The sequence below is a fragment of the Typopeltis vanoorti genome, chromosome 8 (genome assembly GCF_054136105.1).
Source record: "Typopeltis vanoorti isolate ZY-2024b chromosome 8, IOZ_Tvanoo_1.0, whole genome shotgun sequence".
NCBI classification, from domain to species: Eukaryota; Metazoa; Arthropoda; class Arachnida; order Uropygi; family Thelyphonidae; genus Typopeltis; species Typopeltis vanoorti.
The window spans coordinates 133,991,206-134,012,707 of NC_143556.1; the positions used below are offsets into that span (position 1 = coordinate 133,991,206).

Consider the following 21,502-nt stretch of genomic DNA (forward strand, 5'->3'; position numbering starts at 1 on the left):
GATATCAAGATTGTGGAATACTGATTATAAAGACAGATTGAGAATTTGTCAACTGCAGACACCAGGAAACAGGAGAAAGAGGGGTGACATGATTGAGATGTACAAACTTCTGAAAGTTTCATAAAGGATTTCATTTGATAGAATTTTTCATTTTATGGAGGGTGGGGAAAGGATAAGAGAGCATCCTTGGAAGCTGATAATGAATTTTGGAAGCTGATAATAGATTTTTCTCTCATAGGGTGGTGCATTATTGGAATGGATTGCCATTGAATATTGTCTGTTCAAGCAGTGTGAATGAATTCAAGAATAAATACGTTAGCTGCGTTAGTATGTGGCCTCCCTTGATGAGTACCTTATTCTCTGGATGTCTCTCTTAATAATAATAATAATAATTCATTCCTAATTCTCCTAGCATTTGTATACAGTATATTGCCACTTTTCTTATTACTCCCCTTACTCCACCTGATTCTAATATAGTGTATAATCCCTCATTTCTGAGGCCATTATACCTACTTGAGACGATTCCTGCATTCCATCTCTGCAATTCTAGTTTCTATCTCTCTAGTTTCCTTGTCTCAATACACTCACTTGCCCAGAAAACAACACTCTCTGTTGTTTTCAATTGACTCCAAATTGCCTGTGTTTGTGCAATCCATCTCTTGCATACAGCTCCCTTCTATCCTCAAATGTACTCAATGCATCCACATATTCCAGATCTCTTTCCCTGCACATTCTCACTATCATCTCATTCGTCATCACTGGTTTTCTCATCCACCCCACATTATCATACTGGGGCAACACGTTCACTGTCTTTCCTCAAACACATTTCTGCTGCACTATGTCTAACATTTACTTCAAGTCTCATGCTACATAATTCATGCTACCTCTCAGGCTGTTCATCCCAACCATTACTGTCATCTCCTCCACAGTTTCACCACTCTTTACTACCATTTCAGTATTCTCTTTCGGTCAACCAGGCAAGCACTTCTCTGGGCACTCTACTCTGCACACCCTGAATCATTGAATTTCCATGCATACACTTTGAATAAATTTATTCATCCTTCTCTCACTCATATTCTTGACTCGTATGGCTTTTGGTCTCTATCTTCCTCCTCCCTCTCACTTTTCTATCCTTTGCTTCCACACTCTCTCATCTTTCTGCAGTTTCCTCTCTTTCACTGTTTCTCCCATTCTCTCGCCTTCCTCTCACCGTTGCTCTCTTGTTCTCATACATTTTTAATATAAATTATGGAAGTATAATTGAATATCAGTCATACTTTCATCTCCTTTCTCAGCAGTTCTATTTTTCTCTCTCCACACATCTGCTTTCAATTGCCATTCACACACACACACACACACACACACACACACACACACACACACACACACACACACACACACACACACACACACACACACACACACACACACACACACACACAATCATGGTGATCAGACAAACCATCCAAGGTTAAATCTATATATAGGTCTTTAACATTCTCTCTATCCTCCAATACATACGCACACTACTGGCATCATCTACAAACTGAAATTAATCCGTTTCTAAAGCACTATCTCTTCCACCACTAAATCCTGAGCTTGAGACACTCGTGTCTCCCAGTGCTTCCCCCTGCATTTCCTACATTTCATGCACACATGCATATTCCTGTCTCACACCTGCCACTTTCTTAAACAATGGAACATGTCCATACCACATGCATATCAAGCCACAAAATCTTCATCTGAGTTTGAATAACATATTTGTTTAAATTGGGAGGGATGTAACTGGTAATGAAACGGGCGACCACCAGGTTGAATATAATTGCTACAACTGGAGAGTGTAAGTATTTAGATTTTATCATCATAATGAAATACCAATCCAATACCACACAATTATACAAAATAAAAAATCATCATATCGAATAGCACAAACTTAAAAACCAGTATTGTCATGAAATAAACACAATCTTACTACTAATACTTATCTATTTTTAACACTCACATCACTCATTGCATTTGTCTTTGCATGTTGTTTGTGATTTATTTCACGAAGGCATCTTTAAAAACTGTAAACATAGTCAAATATCGAAATTGATTATAAATAAATAAAATATTAAAAATATAAAAATTTTAAACTTTATAAGACAAACACAGTTGCGTAATCATGAATATACACTTTGTAAAGGCCAGGCGGAGCCTTGGTAGCTCAGTCAGTATAGACAAAGCCCTTTGGTTGGAAAGACCTAGGTTCGATTCCCATCAGTGACATTATGAACCTTTATCTGGTCTCTTTTGACTAAACGTGAGTTAACCGATCTCATATGGAGATGGAGGGTTTTCCCCCTTGTAACTCAGGTTTTTCATCCCTGAAAACAGGCAAACTGGTCCCATGAACACACATGGCGACAGTCATAAAAAATATACTACGACAACGGGAAACCACCTTGCTCATAATCATCTCCCTAGTATGGAAGCATACAGCTACCCCCCACCAGCATATGGCTGAGGGAATAGGATAGGATAATGGCCACTTATAGAACACTACTTATAAAACACTTGCACTTAAAGTGGAGCATTATAATATTAGACTGAAGTTAGGGAGGAAAGACAAAATAAGTATTATAGTAATTATCATCAGTGGTTGATAGCTAGCTACCAACCACTGATGATAATCTAAAAAGACCAAGTATACCTAATGTATAAATATCATTTTTGTTGTTAGGTTTTTCTTTAAAACCAAATAAGCATGTTTCTTTACAGATAGTTTTATATAAACATGGTTGAGACAATGATCACTAGTCGCAAGTATTTTTCAAGTATTTATCAGTCCTCTTGTTTAGATTTCAGAGAAAATCTTGGTGTTTTCAATTGCCAGTAAACTACTTGCCTTTATATGTATGGTGACTCGTTATTAAGAGGAGTGATAGATGGGAGTGTAACTAAATCGTACTTACCGGGTGCGAAATTTAAGGATGTAAGTGAGAGTATTTGAGTGCAAAAACAGAGGGTGAAAGAATTAATAATTGTGGCGGGTACGAATGAATTGAAAGGTGATAAATTTTTTATGAGAGAGGAGTTGAAAGTATTGTTAAAGATAGTGAAAGAAAAGAGTGACAGAGTTAAAATGGTGAGTCTGTTGCCGTGGTATGAGACAGAGGAGTTTAGAAGGAGGGCCATAATCGGCAAATTACATTATGTGCAGGTTATGCAGACGGTGTGGTGTGGAATTCGTGGACTTGTGGAATGAGTTTGATGGCCGAAAGGACTTATACAAGATGGATGGCCTGCATTTGAATGGACTTGGTGTGCGGAGACTGGAAAAAGTGTTGCTGAATGAAGTGAAAATGGATGTGCAGAACCAGGGAAACTAGAACTACCAAGGAGGGGGGGGGAGAGTGGATATGCAAACTTCAGTGAGACAGTTGAGTGTTAAAATGTATATAATGTACCCGAGCCAGCACTAAGGACAAAAAATGGGAATGGGACATTTAGAATAACGCATCAAGATAGGGGTGGGACAAAGGGATCACTGCATTTCATGTATACTAATGCCAGGAGTATTAGGAACAAGAAGGAAGACTTTTTGGCCTTGATTGGCTCTTCCTGGCCACAGGTTATTGGCATTAGTGAAACATGGCTGATGGAAGATGATATAGTTAGTGGGATAGAATGTGTAAGTTATAGTGTGTTTAGGAGGGACAGAGAGAATAAAATGGGGGGAGGAGTGTTATTGATGATAGCTGATGAACTGCAGCCAAGGAGAATTGAAGTTGTATTGCAGGATAGTGAAAGGAGCTCATTTGAGGCAATTTGATGTGAGATTGAGACTGGCAGAATAAAATATACAATGGTGCTGCTATAGACCAGGTGATAGAATAGATGGTGGAGATGCATAAACAAATTGATGAAATGAGTGGAAGGAGGGTAATTATTATGGGAGATTTCAACTATGGTAACATTGATTGGAAGGAGGAGAGGACACATGTGAGGAAGGAAATGGATTTTATTCAAATATTAAGGGATAACTATCTGAGACAGCACGTAATTGACTATGGATGTGAGAGTGCTTGACCTGGTAATAGCATCTCACAATTTGACTGTAATGAATATGACCATGTTGCCACCTATTGGTGAGAGTGATCATAAGGTCTTGACCTGGGAGGTGGCTAAAGGTGTGGAATTTTTGATTAAGACAGGGTATATGTGGAATTATCGTGTTGGCAAGTTTGACAAGCTTAGGAGATTGCTTGGATGAGTGCCATGCCATGTACAACTGCAAGGGCTGGACGTCGATAGAGCATGGGAAGTGGTCAAGGAGCATTTACAGAAGGTTATGGCTGATTGTATACCTAGGGTCCGAATAGTAAAACAAGTAGGGGTTAAATGGATGAATAACACCATTAAGCTTGAGCTGCAAAAAAAGAAACAACTGTGGAGGGAATTTAAAGAAAGGGATGACCTGCAAGCACACGAACGGCATAAAGTGCAGGCCAGAAGGGTAACGAGTGTGGTAAAAACAGCAAAAGCCGATTATGAAAGGAAACTAGCTATGCAATCAAAAGAGAATCCCAAACAGTTCTTTCAATATGCTGCAAGCAAGGAAAAAACTGTACATGGCAAAATGATTTTAAGGAATGACGATGGTAAGGAGGTCACTGAACCAGTCGATATAGTGGAGTTACTGAGTGCGCACTTTGTAAAAGTATATCATCCAAGTGGTGACATTGAAAAAATGAAGGAACCATTAGTTTATACGTGAATTGTGATGAATGAAGTGGAGGTGAATAGTCTATTACAGAACCTTAATGTGAATACATCTGTGGGATTAGTTGGTATACCGGCACGGGTCTTGCGTGAAGCGGCTAAGGAATTATCAGTGCCCTTGACCATGTTGTTTAATCTGAGTCTCGGGTCTGGTTTAGTCCCGAAGGCATGGAAACAGGGGAAAATAGTTTCACTGCATAAAGGAGGATCCAAGACTATGGTGGCAAATTATCAACCGGCCAACATATCAGGAATCGTTGTCAAGGTCTTGGAGAAAGTAGTCAAGGGAAAAATACAGGAATGGATTGATGAAAATGAGATACTGTACAGGGGACAGCATGGCTTTGCGAAGGGTAGATCACGCCTCAGTAACTTGTTCAAGTTTTATAACAAGGTGACGGCAGAACTGGATAAGGGAAATGGGTTTACAGTGATACTGCTGGACTTGGCAAAAGCGTTTGACAGGATACCACATGGACTTCTAATCCATAAACTACAACATATGGGAATGGATATAGGGTTGGTGAGATGGATAGGTGGGTGGTTGATGGAGAGATATCAAAGAGTAGTTTATTCAGGAGTAGAGTCCAAAAGACGGCCTGTGACTAGTGGTGTGCCGCAGGGGTCTGTTCTTGGACCACTGCTGTTTAATCTGTTCATTAACGATATAGGGAAGGATCTAATTGGAACAGTTTATTTGTTCGCTGATGATGCAAAGTTGGGTAGGGCGATAGTGAATGCAGAAGATGTCAAAATCTTGCAGGATGACTTGGAGTTCTGGGCTAAGGAGAATGGATGTCAATTTAATATGACAAAATGTAAGGTTATGCATTTTGGGGTGAAAAGATTAGCAACAGTATACCACATTGGTAGAACTGTACTCCAGGAGATTGATGAGGCCAGGGACTTGGGAGTGTTGGTGGATAGGGAGATGAAGTTTAGGGAGCACATTGCAAAAGTAGCTAAATCAGCTCATCAACCCACTTGGTTGTTGAAAAATACCTTGACGAGCAGAGACAAGCATGTTATTGTACCTCGCCTTGATAAGACCTCATCTTGACTACTGTGCCCATATGTGGTCACATCGGTTCCTTCTTGATGTGGAGGAGATGGATAGGATCCAGAGGTGAGTGACTAAGATGATAGCAGGTCTATGGAATGAACCATATGATAACAGGTTGAAGATTTGTGGGTTGCAGAAACTAATTGATAGGCGGAAAAGGGAAGATATGATTGAGACATTCAAATTGCTAAAAGGATTCTATAGGATTAATACAGAGGATATTTTTGAGATCAGGACTGGTGGTGGGAGAACTAGGGGACACCTATGGAAGTTGGGCAAGAGTGTGGTTAGCAGGGGTGTTAGAGCTGGGTTCTTTACTTTTAGAGTGGTAAATGAGTGGAATAAGCTGCCAGAGTCTGTTGTGGGTGCTATAACAGTGAGCAAGTTCAAGGCAGGGTATGATAGATACTGTGAGAATGTCGAATAGTTGTGTGGACATGATGTTTAGGGCCTCCCTCGATGAGTCTAAGGACTCCCTGGAGTAGCCCGAAATAATAATAATAATAATAATATTAAAAGGCAATTGTAATAGATCAACTGTAGCAAGCAACTGTTACTTGACCTTCAAATTCAAGGATAGTCTTTCTAAAATTTCTAGTTTTAGAAAGACTGTGTAGCTACATGATAAAGAACAAAAAGAAGTACTAATACCTAGTCAGAAGATGGTTGTATATTTTCAGACTTGCAATTCTATACGATCTAGTGGAGATGGTTAGAGAATGTTGGCACTGGGAAGCCTTTAAGTAGATAAAGATGGAAAAAAATGGGGGAGGCCTTTAACCATAAATGGTTATAAAAAGGGTTTAGAATGTGTGTGTGTGAGTGAGTGAGTGAGAGAGATGCATAATGCTTTAAATTAACATATATAGTTATTATTATAATTATGGCTATTATAGCCTGTTTTTGTTTAGTTAATTAATAGTGTCATTAAAATTTTCCTTTTAGTTAACTCTGCAGCGACATGCAAAAAAAGTTTTTGTTGGATTTACTGAAGGATCTGTTAATTTCATGCCAACATATAAATATGACCCTGGGACCAATAATTGGGATTCAAGGTATGTCTTAAATCATTTACTTAAAATACAAACAATCTTTATTTTGCTGAATATCTCATATCATTTTGTATAATTGGATTGAAATAACTATATGGGGTGTTTAGTGACTTCATGATCTTATCTCTGAGATAAGATCATGCATCATCATGCATATGAACATAATGCATCATCATCATTAATATTATGTGACTCCTCCAAGGACTCATTGTGGGAGAGCACACTCTACCCTACAACTGACTTCACACATCTGTCTCACCTACTACACACAAAACTACCATCAACGCCATCTACTGCCCATCACCATCAACAACAGTATTTTTTGTCTGTAAACTGCATGTATTTTGAAAGCTTATTTGCCTGTATGCAGATTAAAAACCCAAGTTTCCAGGAGAAAAACCCCTACTACCTCCATATGAGATTGGCTAACTCACCTTTAAATTAAAAAGTCCATGTAAGGATTTCCTCATAATAATGAGAGTTGAACTGAGGCCTTTTCTATTCGAAGGGTGCAGTATGCCGTTGTTCTTCCAGTTGTGTTACAGGGTGCCTATGGAGGCATGGACATGCTTCTAGAAATCCAGTGCAACAGTAGCACTTCATGTTAGCCTGATCAGTATTATTGTTGCACTGGATGATCAAATGGTTAGTATGCTCACTGTTCAACTAACAAGCTGTGGGCTTGAATCCTATGGTGGGCATAGATGCTTTGTGAATGTCTTTAGTTGGGAGATGAATTTTATTGCCCAGCATGACAATTGAGATCAGTGCCCTGCCTATTGGAAATGAAGTTCCATGTTTGGTCTCTAGAAAAAAAAAATTCCCAATTATGCAGAAAATAAATAAAAAAATACAAAAAAAAAAAGAAAAAAACTTTATCTACTCACAGTACTCGTGCTATAAGTTTGACTTTTCTTGGATGGAATTTACATTAAACAGAAAAAAAAAAAAAAAAATATATATATATATATATATATATAAAATTAGTTTGAATGACTATATACCGAGAATGAAAAAACAACAAGGTTTAATATTAAGATACAAGTAGTTTCGTTGAATGATTCAACTTCTTCAGGTATGGTAGACAAAGAATTATACAAAAAATGACAGTGACATGATAAAATTACATCAACAGATCTAGTATAAAAGATAATAGTACATTTTAAAAACAGGAATGCTAGCTTGAGTTCTAAATTAAAGTTGACTACGTGCGTGAGCTGCCATGAACTCGAAAGAAAGATCATCGAATCTAGAGAAATTTCACTAGATTCATCCCATATTAACAACAGCCTTAGCTTCAATCCTCTGATGCACACATTGCCTCTGTTCAGTATTGGCGCACTTGTGGCAGCTCACGCATGTAGTCAACTTTAATTTAGAATTCAAGCTTGCATTCCTGTTTTTAAAATGTACTATTGTCTTTTATACTAGATCTGTTGATGTAATTTTATCATGTCTCTGTCATTTTTTGTATAATTCTTTGCCTGTGATACCTGAAGAAGTTGAATCATTCAACGAAACTAGTTGTATCTTAATATTAAACCTTGTTGTTTTTTCATTCTTGGTATATAGTCATTCAGACTAATTTTTTGTAATATTTTCTACTGAGTAAAGATGAACAATAATATATATATATGACAGAATGATCATTAACTCGGTTAACATACATAGTTTTATTAAGAATTGAATGACTAGAACCGAGATTTAAGTAAAAAGGTTTTAATATAAAAATACTACTAGTTTCGGCCTGTAACAGCCTTCTTCAGGTGACATTATAAAAGAAAGAAAAAAAACTAAACATTGAAGGTTAAAAGACTATGAACAACATAGACAGTCTCTATACATAATTAGCATGAAAACGTACTTAAATCTCGGTTCTAGTCATTCAATTCTTAATAAAACTATATATACATATATACAGGGTGTTCGGGATAAATTTGACAGTTTCGTAAGGAAAAAGAAAATCTTCTTTGTATCTATTAAATTTAATGAATTGACAAAAAAACATTACAGGCAGAGTTAATTACAATACTATCAACAAGATTTACTCAAAATAACCACCATTAGCATCGATCACAGCTTCAATTCTGCTTCGGAACCTCGAACAAGCTGATGCTACAGTCTCCCTGGGAAGGGCCGCAAAAACTGTTTTAATTTTATCCATTAACTGGGCTTTTGTATTACTGGAAGCGCGATTGGTGTCTTTTTCAACTGCGCCCCATACAAAATAATCCATGGGGTTAAGGTCTGGGGAGTTTGGAGGCCAAACATTTGGACTGGTGAAGTCGTAGAAATTTTCAGACAACCATTTTTGACTTTTCCCAGAGGTGTGGCAAGGGGCCGAATCCTGCTGCCATACATACGGCCTACCATTGGCTACCCTTGTTATCCAGGGCTTGACTACAGTTAGCAACTCCACGAACAAAGCCCGAATTCCAATGCCAGGGTTCTTCAACACCTGTTCCTGCAGATTTGCGAGGAATTCTGCTGTACGAACGCAATCAGATCGTCTGCTAGGGATCTTTCTTCTTGCTACATCCTCGTAGTCACCATTGCAAGTCTCTAGTTCATGCCTGATTGTTTTTACTGTATTCAGGGAGCATTGGGCAGCAGTCGTAATATCCTTATTTTGATGGCGGGCACGAATCATCATGATACAAGTTATTCTCTTCCATGATTCAGGTGGGTTCCAGCTATCCATCCTTTCTGACATCTTGTATATGAATGAAGAAGGGTCCAAACTTTTAAATGAAGAGAAGTGTGTGTTAATACATGTAACTTACGGAAAAATATAATTAATTATAAATATGTCAAATTTATCCCGAACACCCTGTATATATATATATTATCATTATTGAAAACAAATGAGAAATTCCTGTTAATTTTTAATTTCCATGAAGAATAAACTAATATACATTTTTGTACATGTTTTATGATGGCACTATGACTATTGAATATCCAGTTGACAGAGTGTAGCTGAGGAAATAATTATTATTCAAATGGCATGATACAGTCAATGTCTTAGCATCCAAAGAATTTTTTCCTGCTTATGTGATCTGCACATAACAGTATTGTTAACCACGTCACCGTCAATATGGATAAAATACATCACTCCTCTACACTTTGTATCCATCACATATTTCAATGTAATATATGGTATTACAATTTTAATATGCACTTCGCATCCATGGTAACTTGGACATGTATATACGTCCTGGCCGATTGGGTGGTTAAAGGTGATTGGTTATATCCATACCATATCCAGCAAATTTAACATCTTGAATGTGGGAACAAAGCTAGATAGTTTTAATTCTGTTGTTTTTTAATGCACACTCATATCATTATAGTTTGTTCATCAACAAGGCACTGTTTATTCTTGATTCTGTTAACAGTATTAGAATTTCTCATTTATGAGTTTATAAAGCACTGTATAGAGCGCTAGAAACTAATTTTTGAATGTTATGCTTTTATTTTTATATGCCACCCCTTCCCTCTACACACACACACACACACTCACATGAGAGGTCTCAAGACATATAATACTCTATTGCCATTTGGCAAGTGGTCAGAGAGAATAAAGGAATATGTTACTGTATTTCTTGAAGAGTTGGAGATTGCATATGTTGTGGAAAATGGTATCAGGAAGACAATTTCAAAAAACAGAAGTATATGGAATGAAGGAAGAGGATGAGAGTTCAGTTCAGTGAATTTGGAGCCAAATGTGTTGCATGGATATTGAACAGAAGTTTCTAATATTTGTATATGTTTCGAGGGAAATAGAAGAATGGTGATGACCAGCTCAATGCATTTTCAGTAGAAATACCTATAGAAACTACCAATGCAGAAACAAAGCATCTCTAAGGTAAAGTGATTGGAGGAAGTCACAGAGAGAGAAAAAAGGGATCATCTGTTAATTTCTCTCATCTGGATGCAGTCAAACATTGCTAAGAGTGTTTTTGGTGTACTACCATAGATGTGAGAACAGTATTTTAAGGTGGGACATATTTGGAATTAATAAAATATTAGGAGTTTTGCAGAAGAGAAGTAATGTTAGAATGAAAAGAATACCAAACTCGGAGGCTGAAGGCTATGGATGTTGTGTGTTTATCCCAGGATAGGCAAGATCTGAAAGTCAGCCTAAGAAGAGAAAACTGATATCAGTTGGTGAGCGGAATGTTGTGAAAAATGAGTGACAGTAATGCATAGTCTTTCTTCTGGAGAATAAGAGAATGCTATTGCATTACTAGCATTAAAATTTATTAAATTATATTCACCCCACCTGAGAATGGCTTGAGGATCAGCATTTAACGCTTTGACCATAGAAAATCTTGAGGCTGGAGTAATCTGAGTACTGCAAGGTTTTATGAATAACAGTGAGGAATGGGGTATGACTGACCAAGACATTGATCAAGTCTGGCATCATGGCTTTCTTTAAAGATGGCATCTTATGGGCTCTATCTCGCCCCTTTTTGAAAATGCCAGAGAAAATTCCAGAGATCTCATGATGAGAGGAAACAATCCACTATGATACACAGTGAACAGTCAGAGAGGAACATGGTGGATTGTTTCCTCTCATCATGAGATCTCTGGCATTTTCTCATCAATACTGGAGTATCCCAAGATGCTGTGCTTTCACCTAAACTCTTATATCGATGATCTTTTCTCATAAACATCCAATTCTATTTCTAGTATTACTACTGTCACCAGCAGTGCTAAAAATCAGATTGGATGATTGTGAGAAAAGATCATTAATGTACAAGAGAAAAAGTTTAGGTGAAAGCACAGAGTCTTGGAATACTCTGGCATTAATGACTAGTCATCAGTAGGGTAAAACTAAAGTGTTTCCCAATGGTATAATCAACCTCGCATTCCCTATTAGTGGGAGAACAATCCAACACTTGGCGAATTATGCTTCACATGATAGGAAGAGCTGACATCAAAGGATCAAAAAGCGATGTCACTAGAAAAATCGGAAGAGAGGGAATGATGCTCCACAACCCACAGTGAATAATCAGAAAAGAAGCTGTCAATTCGCTCATAAAGGGTAGGATAGAGACAATAATCCACAATGCCATATTTGATCAAATGCCTTTGAAATATCAAGAGTGATCACCTGAGTTTTTCCCAAATCTTTCCATTGCTTGTCTCTGAAGGTGGGTTAAGTTAGTGAAAAGGTTCTGCTGTAGATTGAAAATGGTAAAATCCATGTTGGTCATCACTAATTAACTCATTACACTACACTCTATACATCATAGATAATATTCAGCCTTCGTTTATAAAAACTATCTATAAGTTCAAAGAATTGATAGATAATTCAGATATTCATTCTCATAGCAATGTTTTATTAAAAATATAAGTAAAAAATATAACTCACAGTGGTTCATCGTACTACCTATGAAAGTGCAATTCTGTATTTGTAGAGAAGGGGGGGGGGAGTACTAAGTAAAGTAATTGCCTTTTTATTTTTGTAGGTAATACAGCATGGCATAATCATAAAATAGAAATATCGCTAAATATTGATATATGCTTCACTTGCCGCAGAAACCAGCCCATTTATGTAATGCATAATGTTTTTAAAATGAAATGCTATATGTACATGATGAACTCAGAATGAAAATATATTACTTTTAAGATATTTTGTATATCATGAAGACTATTCATAAATATTAGTTTTAAAAGAAAATTCTCTCCAAAAACATGAAACTGACATGTTGACATGTTGACAAGAGTGTAAGAATGTGTCTACGTAATGTGGAAAGGACATGTTAAATGATCACACGAGTCCTATCATATGTGGTATCTATGTGAAGCATAGTCTGGAGTAAATGTGTTAAGTATAAATGAATAAAGGAGAATCCTTCAATATGTCTTTGCACTCCTTGGAGGAACCTGCTAATAATAATAATTTACACACACACACACACACACACACATATATATATATATATATATATCAGTCATCCCTCGACTTACATCAAGGTTGCTTTCCATCTGACAGGACATAAGTCAGTTGGATCTAAGTCGATACATTAAATCAATAGAGTTATAGGGGTTAGGGACATAACTGTAATGAGTATATTGTCATTTTAATTTTTAAACCTTAGTAAACTGTACTTTTACTGCCACTATAAAACAGGAGAATAATCACCCAAATCTTCCTTCGCAATCACATCTTCATTACCTTCCCTATGTAAAGGACAAGACTGTGGCTCTTCTGGTGTAACTTGTTTTTTTATAGCAATCAAACACATCATGTACTTTCCTTTCTACTAATATGTAGCATTCAACATTGGGATCCATGTTTTCAGCCATTTTGAGAACATCGCTAACTGCAGAGAACATTTCTGCAAGACCCTTAACTGTAAATTGTTCAACTGCCTGTTGTTTTGTTCTCTTTTCCCTCTTCCTTTTTTCATTTTTCCACTTCTGCAACACATTGCTCCTCCAGTTCGACCAATTCGTCGTTGGTCAACTCTTCAGGGTCACTTTCTATAAATTCAGTTATTTCTCATCATTCACTTCAAGATTCAGATTGGTTGCTAGGCTCACTATTTCTTCACTCAATTTACAGAGGTCTTCAATTTTTTCATAACTTCCAAAATCATGCACAAACCTTTTTTAATGTCTTTTTTCCATATGTGACGCATACGTTGAGAGGTCACTTCATCCCAAGCCACAGCAATAGTTTTGATAGCATGATGATTATTGAATGCTTTCCAGAATTGAATGGTCTGGTCATTTCCTTCAGTGGCAGAAATGGCTTGTGAAAAAGTTCTCCATAACACTACAAGAACTCCTGGATCCATCGGTTGGATCAATGAAGTAGTGTTTGGAGAGCGAAACATGATGTTGATCTTGGGGTCAAGATCACTGATGTAAGGTGGATGGCCTGGAGCATTATCTAAAATTAATAAAATTTTAAATTGTACATTTTCTTTCACACAATAGCTTTCCATTTAACTCGCATAACAATTGATTAAGGCATCTACAAACAATTTTTGAGTCATCCACGACTTCTCATGGCTTCGATAATGAACTGGAAGAGTATGCTTCCTAATGGTTTTGAAGGCATATGGATTCTCACTGTGCCATCACAAATGGTTTCGGTTTATATCCAGCCACATTATCCCCTAACAGAATCATAATACAGTCTTTAAGAGCTTTGAACTAGGCATAGATTTTAGCTTTTTGTGGATGAATGTCCACTCAGGCATTTTCTTTCCAAAACAAGGAGGTCTCATCCATATTAAATATTTACTTACTTAATCCTCTTCACTCCACCTGGGAGCATAGGTCTTCTACCACCATTTTCCACCGGTCTCTGTATTTTGCTTCTGCTTTTATTTGGTTCTAGTTTTTATTAATATTTATTATTTCTGTCAGTATTGTTCTTTTCCTTGTTTCTCTTGGCCTTCCTCGTCTTCTTTTACTCTGTGGGTTCCAATCTAGAGCCTGTTTTACTATTATTTTATCTTCTTTCCTCAACACATGCTCCAATCATGTCCGTTTCCTTTCACATATCTGTTGCATTGGTTTCTGGTTTGTTCTCTGCCATAGTTCTTCGTTTGATATTTGTTTTGGCCAATATATTCCCAGTATCATTCTTAAACACTTGTTTAGGAAGACCTGGACATTGTTGACTATCTTTTTGTTTAACATCCATGTTTCTGATCCATACATTAGTATTGCCTTTACATTTGAGTTAAATATTCTCGTTTTAGTTTTTATAGACAAATTCTTGTTTTTCCAAATATTTCTAAGTTGGTTGAAAGTTGAATAAACCACCTGTTTCCTTTTATTTATATCTTCAGTAGTTCCTCCTTTTATTGATACTATTGAAATATAAATTATAGTATATAGTATAAATATAGTATATAAATTGTTGTACTTCTTTAAGCGGTATTTCTTCTATTGTTATTTGTTTATTTTGCTTTGGATTTATTTTCATCAACATTGTTTTATTTTTATTTATCCTAAGACCAACTTTTTTTTTTTTTTGGCTGTATCTACAAGTGTTGTTGTTTTTTGTTTTATATGTTGGTGCTTCTGTGAAAGTAAGCAGATATCGTCTGCAAAATCTAGATCATGGAGTTGGTTTTGAAGTAACTATTGTAATCCTGTGTTTCCATGAGATACTTTTCTCATCACCCAGTTTATGACAATTAAAAACATAGTAGGGGAGAGTATACAACCTTGCCTTACTCCTGTCTTTGTTTTAAATGGTTCTGAAAGGGTATTTCCATGAAATACTTTAATTTCAGAATCTTCATACATTTTTTAAATTATTCTTATTATTTTGCCTGGGAATCCATAATTTCTAAGTAATTTCCATAGGGAAGATCTGTTTATACTGTCAAAAGCTTGTTCAAAATCGATAAAATTTAAATATAAGCTTGCCTGCCATTCCAATGATTCTTCTATGATAATTCGTAAAGTAGCAATGTGATCGGTGCATGATCTATTGGCTCTAAATCCTGCCTGTTCGGGTCTTAGTTGTTTTTCTATTTCTATTTTGATTCTTTCTAGTATTTTACTTATAACACTCAGCAACGTTATACTTCTCCAATTTTTGCATTCAGATAGGCTCCCTTTTTTGGGTAATTTAACCAGCAATCCAGTATCCATTTCTTAGGCCACTCTTCTTTCTGCCATATTTCATTTAGTAAGGGATATAATATCTCTGCTATAAGTTTTGGATTTGCTTTTAGTATATCGCCTGGTATGTTGTCTGCTCCTGGTGCTTTACCTGTTTTGATCTGAGTTATTGCTTTTGTAATTTCTATTTTTGTTATTTCGTTCAAATTTATATCTAATGATACATTTTGTTCATTTAATTATAGGCTCTGGTCACCATCAGTCATCTCTTGAAATTTCTCTGAGAAGAATTCCACCCATATATTTATCTGTTCTTTTTCATTTAATAATGCTAACCACGCTAACCACTCGGCCAGCCGGCCTGGTTGGCTGAGTGGTTAGCGTATCCGCTCTCCAGCCAAAAGGCTGCAGATTCGAATCCCGTTGTAGGCATGGATGTTTGTGATTGTCTGTGAAAATAATAGTGGTGATGGTGGACAGTAGATGGCGTTGGTGTAGATGAGGTGGTTTGTGGATGAGGTTGAGTGGTGGAAACGGAGAGATGTAGAGTAGGTGTCCTCCCTCGATGAGTCTTAGAATTCCTGGAGGTGTCAAATAATAATAGTTTTCTTTCTTTATTGTATATAGGAACTATCCATTTGTTTCTTTTTCCACTTAATTTCCTTGTAATATCATACAACTTTCTAGTATCATTTATATATGCAACATCCTCTGCCTCTTGTGCTAGATTTTCTATGTATTTTCTTTTATTTGCACTTCTTTTTATTTCTTTGTTAATTGCTCTGTATCTTTCTGCTTGTTCTTGTTCAACATTTTCACCAATCTGTAACAGTTTCTCTTTTATTCTATCTCTCTCCTCTATTTTTAATTTGATTTTTTCTGATATCTATTCCTTGTCGGTATTAGTTCGAAATCCCAATATCTTTTCTGATGTGCTTATTAGTATGTCTTTAATCTTAGTCCATTTTCCCTCTACATTATCTCCTTCTCTTTTTACGAGTTTATTCCATTTATCCTGTAGAGTTGTTATAAATTTATTTCTAATCTCTTTGATTTTTGAGTTTTTCAATTCTAAACCTCTTCCTGTTGTGCACTGTTTGTTTATTTTTAAATATTTTTACTTTCATAGTAGCTGTTAGGAGAAAGTGATCTGAATATGCCTCAGCTCCTCTTTTAACTCTGACATCCAGGATGATTTCCTCCAATTCCTTGATATAAGTACATGGTCTATTTGGTTCTTTGTCTTTCTATCTGGTGCTATCCATGTCCACTTGTGTATTTTTTTTATGTTGGAAGCAACTCCCTCCTATTACAAACTGATTGAACATACAAAAGTCTATAAGTAACTCTCCATTTTCATTTATTTCTACTTCTGCATACCTTCCCATAACAGTTTCTTTATTAGTATTATCATTTCCAACCTTAGCATTAAAGTCTCCAATTATAAGTTGCATATCTTTTTAATTTGTTGTTTCTATACTTCTCTGTAGCATGTTATAAAAATTATCCTTTTTTTTCTTGGATCGCATCATTTGTTGGTGTATATATAGCAGTTATTGTGATGTTCTGCTTGCCAGCTTTAAATCTAGCGTTTAGTATTCTTTTGGATATTGAGTTCCACTTCATTAGTGCACCATGAGCTTTCTTTGTCATCATTAGTGCAACTCTCTTTGTGTGGTCTTTCATATTTTGGTTCCCAGAGTAGATTAAGTAGTGACCAGAGTTTAATTTAATTTTTCCAGTTCCTATCCATCTCATTTTGCTTAATCCCATTATTTCTAGTCTGTATTTTTCTAGAATTCTCGAGACTTGGTATGTCTTCCCAGTTTCGAACACGGTTCTAACATTCCAACATCCCAGTCTAAGCTTTTCTTTTGGTAAGGTGTCTGTCACTTTCTTCCGCACCTCTGCTTCCCAGAAGGGCTTTCACAGAGGTGCCTCATGTTCGTGTTCTATTTTCTTCATCTGGTATCACATTTTGGAAGGTTTCAGTTTGCATAGCAAAGATTTTTTCTTAGACCGGGTTGCTAGCCCTGCGCTCAACCCTCCCCATTTATCCGGGCTTGGGACTGGCATGTCAAGTTTCCACTAAGCATGGCTGGGTTATTATTAAATATTTGCTGTGGCAAATAATTTTCCTCCTTAATAATTTTATCCAATTTCTCCACAAACTCCTTGGCAGCCTTCTTATCAGCACTTGCAGATTTACCATACATTTAAAATATTATGCATCGCAAAATGCTGCTTCAATTTCATGAACCAACCAGAAGACGTGTTGAATTCATAGTCGTAATCAGGCCCTGCTTTCTCCTTGAACATGTTGAAGAGACTTATTGCCTTAGCGGTTCTGGTTATAGTGCTAAGGGATAAGCGCTTTTGGTTCAGGTCCTCTATCCATGATGCAAGTAGGACCTTATCGTTGCTTCATCACTATCGCCGATTTAATGGAAGCAGATCCTTTCACAGCCTCTATGATTTTATTCTTATTCTGCAAAATGGTTGTCACTATAGAATGAGACCATCCGAAGTCATGTGCAATCATATTGACAGGCTTACCAGCTTTATGTTGCTTTACAACTTGCAACTTCGTTTTAAAATCAATTGCTCTCCTTTTTCTGTGAATCTTCACTAGGTTTTTTGATTGGGAGTATAGGGGCCATGTTGCACAAAATATCGTGAAATATTTGATAAACACACAAATAATCTATTTCTCAAACCCAAAATCAACAGAGGAACTGTTGAAGACACATGTCGACTGCCAAGGGAGGTTTCTGTTCAGTGTGCTGTTGCTACTGCACATGGTGCATTGTTGCTAAATAGAAACCTTTTTACTTTACGCTCGCTTGTGTCTTGTTCGAAAGTATAGTCTAAAATGTTATTTATTCCCTTATGGGATCATGGATATATCTTTGAACGGATGTAAGTCGAGGAATGACTGTGTGTATATATATATTATTATTAAATTGAAGATTTATTCGGTTTGATAACATATTAAAAAATTATTTAATGACTAAAAAAAGGTTTTGAGTAAAATTTTATTAATACACGCAACTAGCTTCATCTGAGAACAAACTTCATCAGGTGTAAGCGAAAAGGACATAAAAAATATCAGAGAAAACCATACAAGTACTGGATATTTACATAGCAGAACGTATAAAACAACAGAGGTTAACGTTTAAATGGAAGAAAGAACTCTGGCTGTAGCAACATTGAAATGCGTACGTGTAAGGTCTCGTGATCTCCAACATTGAATGGCAGAGCTGTGAGAGTCTGGCAAACTATAGCTCATGTTGCTATTGATATGGATGGGATCAATGACGATTTTCTTAGATTATAGAATCTGTCTCTCTAGTTTGTCATAATATCTGTGAACTTTGTTAGTTAAATCCCAGCGTATTTGATGTTGGAGGCCTTCTTCATTAGAGTTTGCTGAAAATAATAAAGGCACTGGCCTGAGTTCTGTTGTAGGAAATGTCTCTTTGATGCTCATCTAGACAGAGTTCAATGGATTTTTCCATTTGACCATAGTATGGTTTACCGCAATCGCAGAGAACTCTGTAGACACCAGGATATTGGAGATTATCATGTCTGTCCTTTGGACAGCTTAAGATTGAGCAGAGTCTGGGTAAAGTAGTGAAAAAAGTCTTGATATTGTATTTCCTTAAAATTTTTGCTAAAATTTGGGATAGAGAGCTAATATAAGGTAAGGAAATGCAGCCTTTGGAATTAGTTGTATCCTCATTGTGTTGTTGACTGTGACGGTTAAACAGTATTCTATTTATAGTATTCCTAGAGTATCCACTGTTTCTGAATGTATTTTGAAGGCGTTTGAGTTCATTATGAAGTTCTTGTCTGTCTGACAACAAAGATCTTGCTCAAAGACCAAGAGTTGAGATGATGCCGAATTTCTCTGGTGGATAATGGTGTGAGTCAGTGTAAAAATACCTGTGCATTGGCTTCCTAAAAATGGAGAATTTAATATGTTCAGCTGACTTGGTTAGTAGAATATCCAAGAAGGAAAGAAAGCCATCCACTTCTACCTCATATGTGAATTTAATATTTGGATGAATATTGTTTAAATGATTTTGAAATATTTTGAGGTTATCTAGGCCATGTGGCCAAATCAAGAATACGTTATCTATGTAGCGGAGCCATATCTTCGGTTTTTAATGGAGGGGAAGAAATATTGCTTTTTCTTCGAAGTTTTCAAGATAGATGTTTGCAAGGACTGGATATAATGAACTTCCCATTGCTAAACTGGAGTTCTGTTTATAAATAGAGATTTCCTGATTTGACACAGTGCGATAGTAGTGCAAAGATCTTTTTTGAAACCTTGTCCTTTACAAGAGCAAGAACCTCTTCAGTAAGGACATTTGTAAAAAGGGACACAAGGTCAAAGCTTGCCATGATATCTGAGTTGAAAAATTTGAAGTCTTTATTCTTTGAAATAAAGTCTGATGAGTTTTTAATGAAGGAAGAAGATTTTCCTGAAGCATTTCAGAGAGGATGCGAGGTATTTTGATAAGTTGTAAGTAGGTGAATTGATGGCTTCGACTATAGGTCTTAAAGGGATATTTTCCTTATGTGTTTTAGGAAGCCATAAAGATGAGGGATAAGTGGGTGAAGGAAACCGAGAGAAAGGAATATATGCATAGGCACTTCAGATGTAGTTCTTAGTAGGTTATTTATGCTGTTGTGGGTCTCCCTAGTGGGATTCCTATCCAGCAGAGAGTAAATGTCCGAGTTTAATAATTCAAGGATTTTTCTGCGATAGTCTGATTTGTTTAGGATTACAGTTGCATTTCCTTTGTCGGCAGGAAGGATAATAATATCTTTATTGTTTTTTAATTGCTTCAGAGTTTGTCATTCACAAGGTAGAATGTTGTCTGCAGGAGGTTTGGTACTGTTGATGGTGAAAATTGATTCCATGCAGAGTAACTTTGCTTCCAAGTCAGCTGAACATATTAAATTCTCCATTTTTAGGAAGCCAATGTGCACCAACAGGTATCTTCACGCTGACTCACACCATTATCCACCACAGAAGTTTGGCATCATCTCATACCCAGCTACATTTAAAACTGAAGTTAGAATAACATCTTAAATAAATTGGCAGAATAAAATATTCTTGTATCACAGTGAATATTATAAAAGAAATGTTACACTTACATGCCCTTCTTCACATTCCATTTCAGGCTTTTTCTTCTAATTAAGGGGTGAGCAGAAAGAAACATAGATTTAAATAATTTTAGCTAGCCTCAACAGATATAAAACACTAATAATTATAACTGTTTTATATCAACCTTTAAGATATCCTGAGCAATAAGTGTATGTGTTTTTGATAAGTAGCTAGTGCTTCTTTTTCCTAGTATGCTGCATTTTCAGATTTCAGCAAACATGGATATTTATGAATGTCAGAAAAGTTCATCTCACTTTTTTTTTTTTTTTTTTTTAAATATTAATACATTAGCATTTTCATGAATGAGATTGCCATAAAATTTTTTTTTGATTGTTTGTATTAGTAAGGAACCATAGCCTCCTTATCTGGTTTGAAAATGGTTTTAATATTATATATATATATATATATATATATATATACACTCACACCACACACACACATAGATTTTTTTTTATCATGGATTTTAATTTCTTTATTATGGAAATTTTTTTTTTTGTTAGATGGCCAATGGTAAGTTTAATGACACTATATGAGCAACTATTATTTTCAAAAAAATGTTCATGCCTTAAAATTCTGGATTTAGAATCTTATTACAGGAGTAGTTTCTAATGTCCCTTTGCTGTTCTGATCAATGTAACATTGAGACTTTTTAGGTGGATTGGCTATAGGATTTTGGTTGTTTTTCTGTTCCTAGAACTATATAGTTGTTCCTGTAAAAATTATTATTTTTTAAAAATATATTTATTATAGTTTCATAAAATGTATCAACAACTGCTTTTAAATGGCATGATTAAGGCAGAATAAATTTTTGACAAAGCTTTCACATCCAAAATTCTGCATCACCCTCGCCCC

The 21,502-nt window shown here is 36.1% G+C and overlaps 1 protein-coding gene across 1 annotated transcript in view; it reads left to right on the plus strand.

The window, feature by feature from the left end:
* The window catches only part of Ocrl (Oculocerebrorenal syndrome of Lowe), a 537,079-nt gene that overhangs the window by 268,534 nt on the left and 247,043 nt on the right, over window positions 1-21,502 (plus strand). The window contains exon 15 of the mRNA XM_090396332.1: window positions 6,773-6,882. Within this exon, the coding sequence (XP_090252458.1) occupies window positions 6,773-6,882 (110 nt within the window). The remainder of the gene's footprint in view (window positions 1-6,772; window positions 6,883-21,502) is intronic.